Below are 16,003 nucleotides of genomic sequence, written 5' to 3' on the forward strand. Positions count from 1 at the left end.
ATGACTGCAATATATTATTCATTCCATATAGAAGCTGCGCCCTAGAATGAAATATCCGGCCTCTGCGTTATCATCGGGGGATCAGCAGCCAGGGAAAATGATTTCTTCTACATTTTATCTCCAGGAGTCACAGTAATATTTTCATTTTTGTCAAATAGGTCGGCGTTTCCAAGAGATCCGGAAATTGCTAAATGAATTTTACATGCGCTGCTGGCGGGGGCTCAGCTGGGCCGGCCAGGCCGGATGGGGTCCAAGTTGCAGCGCCAACATTTCCTGTGGTCAGAGATGGTTTTAGAGAAAAATGGGGCAAATATAAAGTGCAGTGGGGGCCAAATGCACAGCATTGCAGCTCCCTGCAACTCCTCCCATTCTCTGAGTTGGGGTCCTGGAGAATGTGGGGGTTTTAGGGATTTGCCCAGTTTGCCCCTCTCCAAAACCAGCTTGTGGCATTGCATCAAATCAGGGGCCAAAACAAAAAAAAGTAACCTACACAGAGCGCAATTCACAGCTAATATTATTAATCAACAGGATTTATATAGCGCCAACATATTACACAGCACTGTACATTAAATAGGGGTTGCAAATGACAGATACAGACAGTGACACAGGAGGAGGAGAGGACCCTGCCCCGAAGAGCTTACAATCTAGGAGCAGAGGGAAGTATCACACAATAGCAGGAATGTCCTAAAAAAAAAAGCTCAGTCTAATTGTTTTCTTGTTGAAGTTGCGCTTTAATAAATATAACGAAGAAAACATAAAATAATTGGTTCAGTATTTTGCCCAGCCACCCCCATTCATTTAGTGACAAATGTCATCTCATGAGAAGGTGACAGGGTCTCTTGTCTGTTGTCACGTCACGTGATCTCCCGAGCTCAAAACTTTCCCACGTGACCAGTATGCGGCCCCTGACCAGCTTGCAAAGAATTTACGTCTCCATGACAACTCACGCTGGATTAAGTGTACGATGGAGCAGCCCACCACGTCGTGACGTCATCAATCGGAACCCGGAAGTTGTTGTGGAAGGCGCACGTGAGCAGAGATGGAGGGTGAGTGATCTGTTTATGGGTGCAGAATCTTCGGGGAGAGTTTAGGGGGGGCTGGGAGTTGGTTCTATAGATAAATATGGGAATTATACATCCCAGCATGCACTGTGGAAAAGTCTGAGGATTTGCTATAAACAATGATACAAGTTAAAAGAGCAATGACACCTCACAGCATACATTGGGGTGATGGGAGATTAGAAATATTTATTAATATAATTCACATGATTGGATCGCTGAAGTGAATGTTCAGACAATGCAGTGCAGACTCTGGACTCCTTTAGTAAATCAATATGCACAGTGAACTCTAGTGGCCAATTTCCAGGGGCACATCTTATAATTGGGGAGGGGGGGGCAGAGCTTGTAAACACATGGGAATGTGTTTCATAAATAGGGGGAATCCCAGGAATGCGTTTCCAGGGATACATTACAAAATCTTATATAGGGGACCCCAGGGACGTGATTTATAAATCGGGACCATAAGCCAGGGACACATTACAGGAGCCAATCCTAAATGTAGGGAACCCCAGGGACCCATCTTCTGTACAGGGAACCCTATGGGGTCATCCCATAAACACAGGACCCTGGATACACATATTCAGGGACACTTCCCATAAACAGGGAACCCTGAGGACACCTTTCTAGGGACACTGCACAGGAGCAAATCTTATATATACATATATACAGGAAACCACAGGGGCTTCGGGGTACTATGGGGATGCATTTCCATTGACCAATCAGAGGACCTTCCATAAACACACTTTGTAAGTTAGGAACACCAGGGACACATGACACATAATCCTAAATGTAGGGAAAACCCAGAAACCCATCCTCTATACGGAGAATCCTACCTATCCAGAGACCAAACCCTTTCTAGATACACCGCTCAGGAGCAAATCTTATATACAGCAAACGACAGGGACACATTTGCAAGGACATCAGGGTACTATGGGGATGCATTTGCAGTTACAAACACATAATTGGAAGACCCCATTGATGCATTTTATAAGTCAGGGACACATTACGGGGTAAATCCTAGATTCAGGGAAACCTGAATACAGGGATACATCTTGTATACAGGGAACCCTATGGACATATGTCCAGAAACACATCCCATAATCGGGAAATCCTTATGGGAAATCTTATACAGGGAATCCTATTTGCTAGTAGCTATATTCCATTCCCTTCAGAACCCTCTCATAAAATGGCAAAGGTAGGAGGCAACTTTGCAGAGTGTCCAAGTGGGTGCCGGGTATAGAAATAGAAATGCAACCCCCCTGCAGATTCATTTAGATACCTTTAGGGTGAATGATCTGTCTGTAAAGATCTGGCTATGAAATTTAAGTGACATGGGGCGTAGAGCCTTCATGACAGCTCAGCAGCCCTTTAATTTCCAATGCAAACACATCTAGCAGATTCCATATTGCTATGTCACTACTGGCAGGGGGGTTCAGGGTGAGCTTAGCTGCTGATTCGCTGCTGGAAGGAGAGAGCAGGGTTACTAGGAGGGTGGATCGGGATGAGCTGAGCTGCTGAGTCTCTTCTTGAAAGTAGACAATAGGTTAATAATCATTGCTTAGGGGGGGTGGAGGGTTTAGGAGGAGCAGAGCTGCTAAGTCACTACTGGATAGGGATGAAGCTGTACTGCTATGTAACTACTGTAAAGGGGGTGCTGGGTTAGTATAGTTGTTGGGTGGTGGTGGAGGGATGAGGGGGGTTGTGTTGTAGGGGTGGCTAATAAGGGTAAAACAGGATAATCTGAGCTGCTGAAAGTAATTTTCCGAGCACTTCTTTAGAAAAGGGTAGATGTAGATGAGCTACAAAGTCTCTACTGGGATGGGGAGCTGTCATAGAAAAGCTGTTGTGTTATTGCTGGGTGAGGGAACTTGTTTACTGCATTAGTGCTAGAAAAAGGGGAAGGGGGTACAGGGTGCTTTGCTACTGTTGGAAGAGGGAGCAGTATATATGGAGCAACTGTCTTGGATGACTTTACTGCCCCTGCTGTGTAGTTGCTGATGAATGGCTCCACAATACCTGCAGCTACAGAGGTCAGTTAGTGTTTGTTTTGAAACTTATTTGCAACACATTCAAAGCAGAACTTGCGGCTAGTCAGCTCCTTTATTTCAGAAGGTGCAGGCTATATCCCCTCTGCAATGAAACAAACTTACCTGACTGCAATTTTTTTACATTGCACTCATCTGTCCTTGCAGAGGTCTGGGTGCCACAATCTTCACTCGGTCTACAGGTTCTGGATCTTAAGCCATCTTGAGTGGTCAGGTTAGAATCACGTGTGCATACCCAGTGGGGTTTAATCATTCCCAGCATTCAGGGGCATGCCAGGATCCATATACAGCTCTGTGTATAATGGGCAAAATATTGTAAGAAGGTAAGTTTGTTTTATTTCAGCATCACCGGTCTCTTCTGCAATAACAAACCTGCCTGTTCACCTTCTTCCCCCCATTATAGGTTTAGTTCAGCTTTAATGATTGCATGTAAATGCCAATCATAGAATTATGAGAGTTTCATATCACCTTTTTGATTCGGTTTCATTGCTTGTAATCCAAACCTGGCATCGGCACCAAATCAATGAACAGATTGTTCGAGAAGTTTTCAGCCCTCCCCCAGAAAATGTTGTTAAAGTTTTGATTTTTTTTTTGCAATCTCAGTGATAGCTGTTCTCAAACAAGAAAAAGCAGATTATTAAGAGAAAATGGAGGCAGACGGCATGTACCAGCTGCCAGAGCAGTAAACAATTATGTCAACCGCCGAGGGAAAACCAACGAGAGGAAGGAGACAAAACGTGACGCAAAACCCCCATCCAAAACGTTCGTCCTCAGACTTGTTAAAAAAAACTGCTTGTTTTATTGAAGCGAGCAATAAAAGCAAATTGTAATGTCGCTGATAAATTTCCAGAGTCTCAGTAAAAATAAACCGCCATAAAGCGCTTTTGTGAGGCCGTAAATCCTCCCCCTGGAATCTGGGCATATGCAGCTTTGTAGCATGCTGTAGATTGATACATAAACCCATAATTTCATTAAATCTTCAATCTGTGAGAAACGGTTGCAGAGGCTTCTGCACAGCAAATAAGGAAATCCAGACATGGGAAATATCTGGTATAAGAGTAGGAAACTGGAATAAAGAGAACCAGTAGGAAATACAGGCTCTTAGATTGTAAGCTCCTTGGGCAAGGATCTAAGCCCTGTACCGTGACCAAAACCTTTCAGTAACCACCCAAAAACAGCTAGGTGTTTACTGAAAAGTGCCGGGTGGTTCACCCATCTAAAAGCAGCCAGGGAGAACACTGGGCTTAGTCCTTCACTTTCTCAAATTGGATTGGCTGCTATATGTCACATGTTATAGGTAAAGGTGTTTGACATCCCATAGGAACACATGGGGCTGCAGAACTGGACCCTATGCGGATGCTTTGTGCAAAAAGGTGGTGCAGCTCAGTAGGAGTAAAGATTGCTGCAACAGGAGCCTGGGTAGGTATTAGAAAAGCCTGGCTGTACTTGCAGGTTGGGGGCTTACTTTAAAGCAGCCTTTCTAAACCTTTTTAACATGAGTGACCCTTGAAATAAGGTTTTTAGGGAACCCCTTATAATTACTATATCTGCAGATCACAGTACATTAGTGTGGGGTCAGTGGGAATAATGCTTCTTACATTGCTGGCCAGTGGGAAGAATGTCACTCTTACAGATAGCCAAATCATTGTTGTCACTTAGTCTGTCCTGAGAGGCACCAACTGCTCATTGCTCAAGGAAACTCTAGCAACCTCTGGAGAAACCTTGGTTGAGAAACGCTGCCTTAAAAGATCGATGTACTTACAATAGTACAATTATCTCCTTTTTATGTTAAAGTGCAACTTGATCAGAATGAGCACTGCAGCCCAGTCCATCCTGGTAGTTGTAAAGAATAGAAATGTCAATCAGCTGTCAGCCCAAAGGTAGACAGGAAGTGGAGCTTCCGGTGGTCATAGGTTGGGATTCTTTTAGAAAGGGGCTTCTGACATCCCAGTCATAGACAGCCATTGCTCCATCCCCTGACCACCAGACGCTGTACATGCCGCCTTTCAGCTTTGCTTTTGGGATGATAGGAAATTACATCACCATTGCTTACAATTGCCAGCGTGTATTGGAGGTACACCTTGGCTCTTTCTCTGCATACACACATCCCAGGCGGGGGAGCCTATTTATTAGGTGTGGGGGCAAACTGGTAGCCATTTTTATATGTGTAAGTATTCTACAATGAAACTTTTTATATAGACACAATTATATTTTATTTCATAACAAATATTTGAAAACTGACTTTTTTTGTACATTTTTCTCTCCTAGACATCTACAAGACATTACCCTTGAAAGATGCAACAGAATTCGGCTTGGAGGTAAATCATTTGTATATATTCATAGACCAAATTCTTAGGGGTCAATTATAAAGCAGTGAAATTGACATTTACTCCTGGTGGAGAACCACTTAGGCTACGTACACACGTCAGATGATTCTCGTCCGATAATCGTCTCAGAACTGATGTCGGACAAATTACGACCTGGCGGATCAATAGACGAAGAAGGATCGTAATGAAAATTAAGAGGAGTGAATGCAGCAGCTGCTGCTCTATCTTTCTCCCCCCTCTCCATACAGCAGAACAGTGATGTATGTACAGTGCTTGTTCATGCATCGTTCAGTCTTTTGTCGTTGGAAAGGATTGTGAAAGACCATTTCCATCGACATTTATTACAGATGTGTACCCAGCCTTACTGTCAATAAAACACATAGCCCTGGAAGATTCTCCCCCAGCGAATGTCACTTTCACTTCTTTATAAGCAGTTCCAATGTAGTAAAGTTGGGTTTTGCAATATGGGATTAAAGAACATGGAAAAAGTGGAGAGAGAAGATCCATGTATTGGCACAGCTCTGCACTGGGTTCGGGATATTAGCTGCATGCATGGAGTTTGTATGTTCTTCCGATGTTTGTGTGGCTTTATTCCAAATTTCATACAAGTGTTTTGAGTGTGGTAAAGTGGATTGCGAATGTTTGCATTATCATCAACTCAAAGTCAAGGTTTTGAAAATGTCTTTTACCTTTTAATGGAGGGAAATGAATATGACCACTGTCAAGCTTTTATTATTATTAAATTGCTCCAGCAAATTACACAGTGCTGTACATTAAATAGGGGATGCAAATGACAGACTGATACAAACTATGACACCGGAGGAGTAGAGGACCCTGCCAAGTAGAGCTTACAATTATTATTGCTTGTGTTTCTAGACTTTATTAAACTTTTTTTTTTGTTTGTTTGTTCCTAGATTCAGGCACCAAAAAAAGCAAATGCTTTTGTTAGCTCCTTTATGAAGCGTTGTTTGCCAAACCTGAAAAAGGTGACTGCAGACGAGTTTTTGGAGAGGAAGGCTGTGGTGCTCGAGCACGTCCACAAGAAGAAGAAGCGGAAACGCAACAAGTCTAAAGGACTGACGTCCAAGGAGCGCAGAGAGATGAAGCTGTTCGAGATTAAAGCTGATCAGCAGAGGTGAGGCTGCCATCTTGTCTGTGTCGGGGCTGATAAGAGAGAAGTGCTGTTCTAGATGCAGCTTCACTTTACTGAGCTACAACCGGTTTAATACTCTTTTAAAATGTGGGGTGATCTCTTCCAGACAGTGCAAATGAAGTTCCAGCCCAGATATTGGAAGGGGGAACGTGGCCCAACAGCCATTGGGGTCATTAGGCGCTGACCATCAATGTAGAGATAGAAGGTTTCTGTATGGTTCGATACATGTGGGAGTTTGCGGGGAAAGGGGGATGACGCCATGAGCTGCCATACTGGGTATCATAATTACTATTATTACACGGTATTTATATAGCGCCGACATATTATGGATCGCTTTACAAATTCCATAGACATGTCACTAGCTGTCCCTCTAATGGGTCCACAGTCTAATGCCCCTACCATAGTCATATGACTTTACCACAGTCTAAGGTCAATTTTAGGGGGAGCCAATTAACCAATCTGCATGTTTTTGGAATGTGGGAGGAAACGGGAGTACCCGGAGGAAACCCACGCAGACACGAGGAGAACCTGCAAACTCCACGCAGATAGTGCACTGGCTGAAATTAGAACCTGTGACCTAGCGCTGCAAAGGCTTAGAGTGCTAACCACTGAGCCATCCTGCTGCCCTTTGCCCAGGATTGCTTGACAGGGATTTTACCAATTTCCTTTAATATACAAAGCTACAACAAAAGGAGTCTGGCAATTGGATTTTAGGATAGAAAACATGAACAGTAAGAGCTGACAATCTGAAGTCCTGTTGTCTTTCATTATTTGCCTTCTCATTTACCCCCCAAATTCAGAACATTTCCAGGTCCTGTCACTTTCACCTGCGCAAATTCTCCAAAATCTGCCCCTACCTGTCCCCTGAGACCACCAAACTCCTTGTACAGACACATCCATCCTTCCCTCCGATCCTCTTCTGCTGCCTCTCTTTGTATTTCTCTTCATTGGCTTCCATTTCACCTTAGAACCAAATTCAAGCTCCTGTGCTTTGCCTTCAAATCCCTCCACAGAGCCGCTCTCTTCGCTCCTCCAATGGCCTACTAATGACTTCCTCACTCATAACCTCATCACACGCACGGCTCCAAGACTTTTCTGGAGCTGCCCGAATCTCTGGAATGGTCTTCCTTGTCCTATTTGGCTTGCTCCTACTTTGTGCTCATTTATTAGAGCACTCAAAACCCAACGCTTCAACCTCACCTACCCGTCTTCTTCTGTCTCCTAAACCTTCATTACTTCCCCACCATTCCATATCCCCCTCCTATTGTGTGATACTACCCCACCTCCTAGATTGTAAGCTCTTTGGGGCAGGGTCCTCTCATCCTCCTGTGTCACTGTCTGTATCTGTCTGTCAGTTGTAACCCCTATTTAATGTACAGCGCTGCGTCATATGTTGGTGCTTTATATAAATAAATGATAATTATATCTGACATTGTTCTCATTTTCAGATACGAGATGTTTCTTCCTCTTCACGACCTTTGGAAACAGTACATCCGAGATTTGTGCAATGGACTAAAACCAGAAACGTGAGTATCTTTAAAGATTTCTGCCCATAACAGACTGAGAGTGGTAGAATAATCACAGTGAGATGGCAAGTTTATTGTTTTCAGGCACTGGGAGCTGGAAAGGAAAGAACTAAGGCACATCAAAGGTAGCATAGGGAGTCCTAGAGTTCAGTAATGTTCAGGTATTGTGATACTGAACGGGTGCGCATGGGTGCGTGGGTCACAAGAATGGCTGAACAGAAGTAAGTCTTTTGGTAAGCAAGACGATTAGCAGGATTGGCTTAGTGGTTAGCACTCTGGCCTTTGCTGTGCTAGGTCCCAGGTTTGAAATTCGGCCAGGACACTATCTGCATGGAGTTTGCAGGTTCTTCCTGTGTTTGTGAGGGTTACCTTCAGGTACTCCGGTTTCCTCCCACATTCCAAAAGCATGCAGTTAGGTTTTTTGGCTTCCCCAAAATTGACCTTGGTCTGTATTAATTATTAGACAGTATTTATATAGCGCCATCATATTACGCAGCGCTGTACAAAGTCCATAGTCGTGTCACTAACTGTCCCTCAAAGGAGTTCACAATCTAATGTCCCTACCATAGTCATATGTCATTAATACAGTCTAAGGTCAATCGTTAGGGAGAAGCCAATTAACCTCACTGGATTTTTTTATGATGTGGGAGGAAACCGGAGTACCCAGAGGAAACCCACACAGACACGGGGAGAACCTGCAAAATCCATGCAGATAATGCCCTGGCTGGGGATTGAACCTGGGACCTAGCACTGCAAAGGTCGGAATGCTAACCCCTGAGCAACCGTGCTGCTAATGATATAATGATATATGACTATGGTAGGGACATTAAGTTGTGAGCGCCTTTGAGGAACAGCTAGTGACATGGATTTTGTACAGTGCTGTGTGTACTGTGTTTTTGTGTTCAGCTGATGTTTAGGTTTAAAACTATTTTTTTTTTTAGTTTTAACAACAAATGTCCTACCTTGGTGGAAATCGCCTAGTGTGATCATTAAATCACTCGCAAGATCAAGGGATATGACTGCGGGAATTTGTTTCCTTCCCCTTCAGTATTTGCTGTATGTCACTCTTCCTATCCAAGTTTACTAAATGTGAATATCTTGTGTGCAGGCAACCACAGATGGTCCAGAATAAGCTACTGAAGGCAGATCTGCACGGAGCGCTGGTTATGGGTGGGTATCATGTGCCGGCCACGTCGGTAGATGACCGATATAGATATATCGGAAGTACAGTAAACAAAACCTTCCAATATAGCAGATAACCTTGTTTGTGTGGGTGACTCTCCTGGTTGCCTGCCAAAGCAGACTAGTTGGTAAGGTATCATCAGAGATCTAACAGAACGGATTTAGCAAAATCCAACTTTTAGAGAGAAGAATGTTGAATGTGTGGCCAAATGTTTGTTAAAGAGGACCTGTCGCTGAGTCAGACCTTCTCTTAAACCTTGCAGAGTTGTATCCGCTGCCCTCCTATACTGATTTCGCTGCACACTGTGAGCTTCCTATAATGCACCTTAGAAGCTACATTTAGATACAGCCCGCCTCATTCTCTGTATTAGGTAACTTTTACCTCCCTAGGCCATCTGTCCCTGTTCATTTTTTCCATAGTCGTTTCTTCATTCTTGGGGGTCAGCTTTATCTGTGGGCATCGCCCAAGGCAGCAGGCATGCAAATGCATTCTTTCTCTAAGTGTTGCAGGATGCATTCTTCAATTCTCCAAAATGACATCCACCAGGGGTATTTTAATATTGACAACCTCCCAAAAAACAGCCCACTGTCTGCATCAGGAATGAGAAGACTGAGCCAATGTGATTTGATGTTTTCAGATATGTCAGTGGGTGTGAAGAAACTGTAGGTGGGTTGCAGCCCCTGTTTTGTGACCCAACTTTTCAGTAACCACCCAAGAACAACCGGGTGGTGCGCCCAGCTAAAAGGGCTGGGGAGATCACTGTATGTATAGCACCGTACTGGCTCCATCTCCTACTAGTCATGATCTGTATGATGGAAGCATAAGGACTCCATAGCTATATAATATAAGATTGCATAACATAGGTATAAATAGAATACGTTATGTACTAAAAAAAATAAAAAGCTTTTTTTATTGGCATTTCGGTAGGGGAAATGAAAGAAGGAATCATGGAAAGCAAAACATAACCATAATAAAACTTAATTAAAATGAAATATTATTTAATAAAAGCTTTAAAGCAATTTTGCAGGAACAACAAGTATTTAGCTCGAGGTGCTCAACTCTCTAGCATCCGCCAAACACTTAAATATAAGGGTGAGCTGTGCCCTATGGTGGGTGTGATAATCGATCATTAGTATATTTGTAATTATATAGAAATTCTCTGTAGCATCTCCTCAGACCTCTGTTTGTCTATTTCCAGTATTCAAATCCAAATGTCCGTCCTATGTCGGCCTCACAGGCATCATTTTGCAGGAGACTAAACACGTGTTCAAAATAATCACAAAAGAAGATAAACTGAAAGGTGAGAATGGCTTTATTTATTGTCAATTTGTGCAAAGTTATGGTTAAGTTATACCCTATGTGTATGATGATCCCCTGCCCCTCTAAAAGATTGTGCAGGGGAACTAGTAACACAATTAATACAGCATACAAAGACATTTTAGAAACAAATGTTCTCCCAGTGGTAACAGTTTGGTGAAGATCCATTTCTAATCCAGCACGAGGGTATCCCTGTGTACAAAGCCAGCTCCATAAAGACATGATTTGTGGGGTCTGATTTAAAGGAACCCGGCTGACCTGCTCAAAGCCCTGACCTTTAACTAAATTAATAAAAGGAATGGAGGAGCTCAGCTATGAGGAGAGATTAGCTGAACTGAATCTATTCTCCCTTGAGAAGAGATGTATAAGGGGCAATATGATCACCCTGTATAAATATATAAACGGTCCATATAGAGAACTCTCTTCCCAATTATTCTCGGTAAGGCCATTACAAAGCACAAGGGGGCGCTTTTTGTGTATGGAGGAAAAGAGGTTTAATCTCCGGATAAGGAAGGGATTCTTCACTGTAAGGTCTGTAAAAATGTGGAATTGGCTCCCTCAGGAAGTAGTTTCAGCAAGTTCCATAGATTGCTTCATGGATCAGGAAAGAATCCTGTTGAAGCAAATTGTACCAGGGTTTTTTTGCTTTCCTCTGGACCAACTATGTCCATAGGGTTTTGTATCTGAGATATGTTTATCTCCCTAGTGGTTGGACTTGATGGACCTGACTATGTAACTCTAATGAACATCAAGCCGGGTCTTCTCATGTAGGACCTACACTCCTAATACTCCATTCTGGCTCAAAAGACACAATTTTTCAAATTTCCGGGAAAAAAAAGTATAGCTGCAAAGGCAGCCAACTCTATAGAAATAGCCATAGTTTTGCACTGTCCAATTAGCTTATGGAGGTGCAATAATCAAAGCGTTCACAGTCCTTTCATCATATAGTATATAATGCTTTCCCTCATCATCAAAAGTTTAAAAAATCCAGATTTTGGCATAGCATTCAGGGTTAGTATAAGTCTCCCTGCTTTTGTGTTCAGCAGATTTTCCCTGTCTTCTTTTCTTCCAGCATGCACCAGCCTAGAACATTCATGGCACTGGGGCTATTGACTTTACTATGTAACTTTACTTGTTATTCCTCTGGGATTGAAGTTGGAGAATCTTGTGAATGATCACATGACTTGGCTTTTCTTCTAGCATGGTTTATTTTTTTTTTTTACTTTTTCAGAACTTACAGTTCTGTTGCTCTCCACTGAAGTTGGAGCACATTTTTAAAGCGCATCACTGTGCTTTATAAATGTAGAGCACTTTCTATATATCATAACCCCTAAATGTCATACATTTTGGGTATTTGTCTGCTTTGTGTGTCCATAACCTACCTAAAAACTTTAGTATCTGATTTAGGTGTCCTGACTTTTTAATGACAGCCTTTGCACCTTCCTCCTATGGTAATTTGGTCCCATTTAATTCCATATTATTATTATTATTTTAAACTTTTATTTATATAGTGCCGACATTTTATGCCGCTCTGTACAAAGTCCATACTCATGTCACTACCTGTCCCTCAAAGGAGCTCACAATCCAATGTCCCTACCATAGTCATATGTCTTTAATACAGTCTAAGGTCAATTTTGGGGGGAGGCCAATTAACCCAACTGCTTTTTTTTGGGATGTGGGAGGAAACCGGAGTACCTGGAGGAAACCTATGCAAGCACGGGGAGAATCTGCAAACTCCATGCAGGTAGTGTCCTGGTTGAGATTCGAACCTGGGACCCAGCTAACCTCTGAGCCACTGTGCCTTCATAAAAATATTCAGAATACCCATCACTGTCAAATAATTCAGCATTATAAGCCACTAAAACAAGAAATCATCACAATGTCACCCCGAGGACACACAATGATCAAGTCAGTTTCTCCTAAAACATTTTAACTTGTGTCTCCTTCCCTGTAATTTACAAATTTATTCCAATTTTTTTCCCTATCCCCCCCCCCCCTCTTGCTTCCCTTACAGTCGTTCCCAAGTTGAACTGCGTCTTCAGCGTGGAAATTGACGGATTTATCACGTACATCTACGGGAGCAAGCTTCAGATGAGAGCCAGCGAGAGGTCGGCCAAAAAATTTAAAGCAAAAGGAAGCCTAGACCTGTGAGCAGGTTATGAAGTGGAGATCCAATTCTGATATGTTGCAGACTTTATTTTATTATTTTTTTTTTATGGAGAAACGTAGAAGGTTTGGACGTAAACCAGCGAGTCGGGGGAAGGTAATATCGTATATTGCGGCGGCTGGAACAGCTTCAAGGGCTGCTGGGATTGAGTGATGATGAAACTGTCTTCTAACTAATAACCCCCCCCCCCCTCTCCAAAAAGTAAAACATTTTTATATTGCGGAGCTGACACATAATATCCTGTGCCATTAAACCGCCGCTATGCTTTACGATGTCCTAAAATGTTTGGAATGTACGAATTTTCAGTCTTCTAATGAGATCGCAAAGAGGGGAAATTTAAAGGGCTGCACGTGCTTAATGAGTGCAATGAGGAGGTGGCGACTGGGCCGCGGGCGCCATTAATAACAGCAGGGAGGTTTAATGAAGTTTAATTAACCTCTAGATGGAAATTATTCAAAGAAATGTTTTGTATTTTTTTTTTTCTTGTATCTTTTTTTTTTTTTTTTTTTTTTTTTCGTATGTGTGAAGTTTATTTCTGTTGTCAAATAGACAGATCTACTTCACTTTGTATTCTATCAGCTGCTATGTTGCTCCATTGAACCCTGAAAGTTGAAGCTTGATGTTGGAAGGTATTGGAGCTTACACAGGTTTGGTGACAATACTCTCCTCCTTTTTGCATGTGAGTTTTTAGGCTTTTTAGCCATTGGGTCCCCCAGAAGGAGAGGAGGTTACATACTTCCCTTTCCTTGGAGCCTGGAGTATTTTGCATGGGTACTGTGGGCGAACACTAGGAAATGGGGTTTAAATGAAGGGTGGGCCTTCAAAAGACATTATCAATGAATAGACCAAGTGTCTATATTGCCTTTTATTTCATATCTAATCAAGTAAAATCAAAGAAAAGAAAATAAAGGATCACTACTATTTATTATCATGTGTACAGAGTTAACATTGGAATTTTTAACACTTCAATTTATTTGCTTGCAGCTCTATATTTTTATTAGATTTATAGATTTGCCTCTTATGATCACTTGTAGATCAGGAAACTTTATTTATATCCTTGCCCTTAGGAATTGCTGGGACACCCACAGTTAGTCTTTAGTGCCAGTTTATTACATTGGAATCAGAGATTTGGAAAAGGTTCCTATGCAAGGATCCAGAGGCCCTCTAGCAATAAGCATCAAAGATAAAACGTGTATTGTTCCAGATATCGAATTAAAAGGCTCCTCTTCCATGACGCATTTCACCCAAATAGGACATGGTTGTAGGGAGGCTGGGGGTGCCAGGTAGGGATTTTTGTTTGTCGTGCAGGACAATAACCTTTTTTAACAAATTGCTGGAGCATCACTGGTTCTTTGTATGGATAAGTCCCGGCCTGGGTTGGTGTTGTGGCCGGCTGTATGTACACATTCCCTTTTTGCTTTTTAGAGACATCGGACAGAACCTACCGGATCATGTTTTAAGGCTGCAGCTACCCAATGTGTTAATTCAATCTCTTAGTTCTTTCATAACTCCAGTGGGGAAATTTTTCGTTCACTGCTGGCCCTTCACTAGGAGCTAGATCAGTGTTGTAAAATGATGTATTCATATAGACCAGTCTCTTGATGGTGGTTACATGTTGCTTGTTAAAGTTGGACAAGGAAACAATGCAACCTTTGCAATCATGACAGCCCATCACACTGAGCTGGGGAGAATAATGTACCTGTTACTGCACAGACTTTGAACGTGTACAAGCATAATATCATTGTAATATAAATTGTTATCATTGTACAAGAAAATGTAAATAAAATGAAATGGATGCATGTATTTATCATCTGGGTAGTGTGTCCTAATATCAGAATATTACAGAACATCAATTCATTATTTCACTGAGAAACTAATTTTTATTTTCTGTGTTTCACCTTCTTTTGTTTTTGTTTTTTTTTGTGTGTCATATCTATCTCCTCCTGTGCTTAATTAGTGTCTGTGCTTGCCCAGCTCCTCCACTGCCCCTCTCCCTTCCTTACATGGAGAAACCAGCGGAAGAGTAAGCAGGTATAATATGAAGCAGAGGTCCCAAACCCCTGGGCCACAGACCAGTGCTGGTGCTGCAATGGCCACTTTTCAATTGGAGTTTATAGCAGGAGCTTTTGTGACTTCAGGACAAAATGTAGTCAATAGGAAATGTTTCAAGCAGATGTCTCTTCCCTCAGGCAGGTTCAGGTGGGCTCAGGTACAGGTGGGGCCCTCTCACAGATGGGTTCAGGAAAAGATGCCTTTTACCCAGGTCAGCTCAGGTACAGGTGGCTCCTCGTGAATAGAGTTGGCCCCCTTCCCAAGGTGGGTTTAGGTACAGATGGTCCCTCGCCAGAGTGGCCCCCCTTGGCCATGGCAAAATAGTTCTATGTTACGGGGTCCTGCTGTCGGAAACATTGGTGACCACTGCTATAAAGTGAGGCTGCTGCAATCATGGTGACACTCGGCAGCGGTTTTGGGGCTTTAAGGCTTCTACACAAGGGAGGGTTTTGCAGATAAATAACATTTATTGAACAAATCTTATGGGAAATCATTGCTGAAATGAATGGTGTGAGACCAAGCCGTGGGGCGCTGCATTTCACCGGCAGGGTAAAGATGGCTAATACTCCAAACCTGGAAAAATGGAAGGTGCTGGCAACCATGGGAAGCAAAGACATCACCCCACTGGAGGGGTTCCTTTTGACAGATAAGTCTCCCCTGATGTGTACATTTTCTGTGCATGCTTCCACATTATTCCAGCAACCCATGGAGACCCCAGGCTGAGCATTAAATATGGCAGCCTAATTCCACTTCCATTGACTGTAATGATTGTAAACCTGCATGCAGAACCACAGCTACCCGCGCTCTGTTGCCATCAGAATCTATGCGCTGGTGTTTATAGGGATTCCTCGATGTTTTATAACGATCTCCTAATTAGGACGCAGGTCAAGCAGTAAGATCGCAGGCAACCTTCTGATGCTCCTGTAGCACCACCATCTAATTAAAACATCTTACTGATCTATGATCCCAAGGCGGTCACCTCTAATCACCTTCTTATTGAAATAATGCTTTTAATTAACAGCGCAGACCTTTAATTGATGATTTAGGTTTCATTAATGTTCTGGAGTTAAAGGGAACCTGTACTAAAAGAAAAATAGGATAACACTGCAGAGTTTTTTTCTTGCAAGTTGCATGGCTCTCGTACTGAAATTTTGCCTAGTAAGAGGACCAGTATG

General features: G+C 42.6%; 1 protein-coding gene across 1 annotated transcript; it reads left to right on the forward strand.

Moving 5' to 3' along the window:
* The first annotated feature begins 957 nt into the window (after positions 1-957).
* Positions 958-14,579, forward strand: POP4 (POP4 homolog, ribonuclease P/MRP subunit). Its single transcript, XM_072422396.1, has 7 exons — positions 958-1,046; positions 5,372-5,421; positions 6,345-6,565; positions 8,032-8,109; positions 9,218-9,279; positions 10,491-10,592; positions 12,624-14,579. The coding sequence occupies exons 1-7, from the start codon at positions 1,040-1,042 to the stop codon at positions 12,758-12,760; spliced, it is 657 nt and encodes a 218-aa protein (XP_072278497.1). The 5' UTR covers positions 958-1,039; the 3' UTR covers positions 12,761-14,579.
* Positions 14,580-16,003: the final 1,424 nt, after the last annotated feature.

Source organism: Pyxicephalus adspersus, chromosome 9 (assembly GCF_032062135.1).
Source record: "Pyxicephalus adspersus chromosome 9, UCB_Pads_2.0, whole genome shotgun sequence".
NCBI classification, from domain to species: Eukaryota; Metazoa; Chordata; class Amphibia; order Anura; family Pyxicephalidae; genus Pyxicephalus; species Pyxicephalus adspersus.

What these genes read in the sequence shown, in the direction of transcription:
- POP4 (XM_072422396.1), top strand. An exon ending in AATGGACTAAAACCAGAAAC is followed by an intron (nt 8,110 to 9,217) that starts GTGAGTATCTTT and finishes TCTTGTGTGCAG; the next exon opens with GCAACCACAGATGGTCCAGA. An exon ending in AAAAGAAGATAAACTGAAAG is followed by an intron (nt 10,593 to 12,623) that starts GTGAGAATGGCT and finishes CTTCCCTTACAG; the next exon opens with TCGTTCCCAAGTTGAACTGC.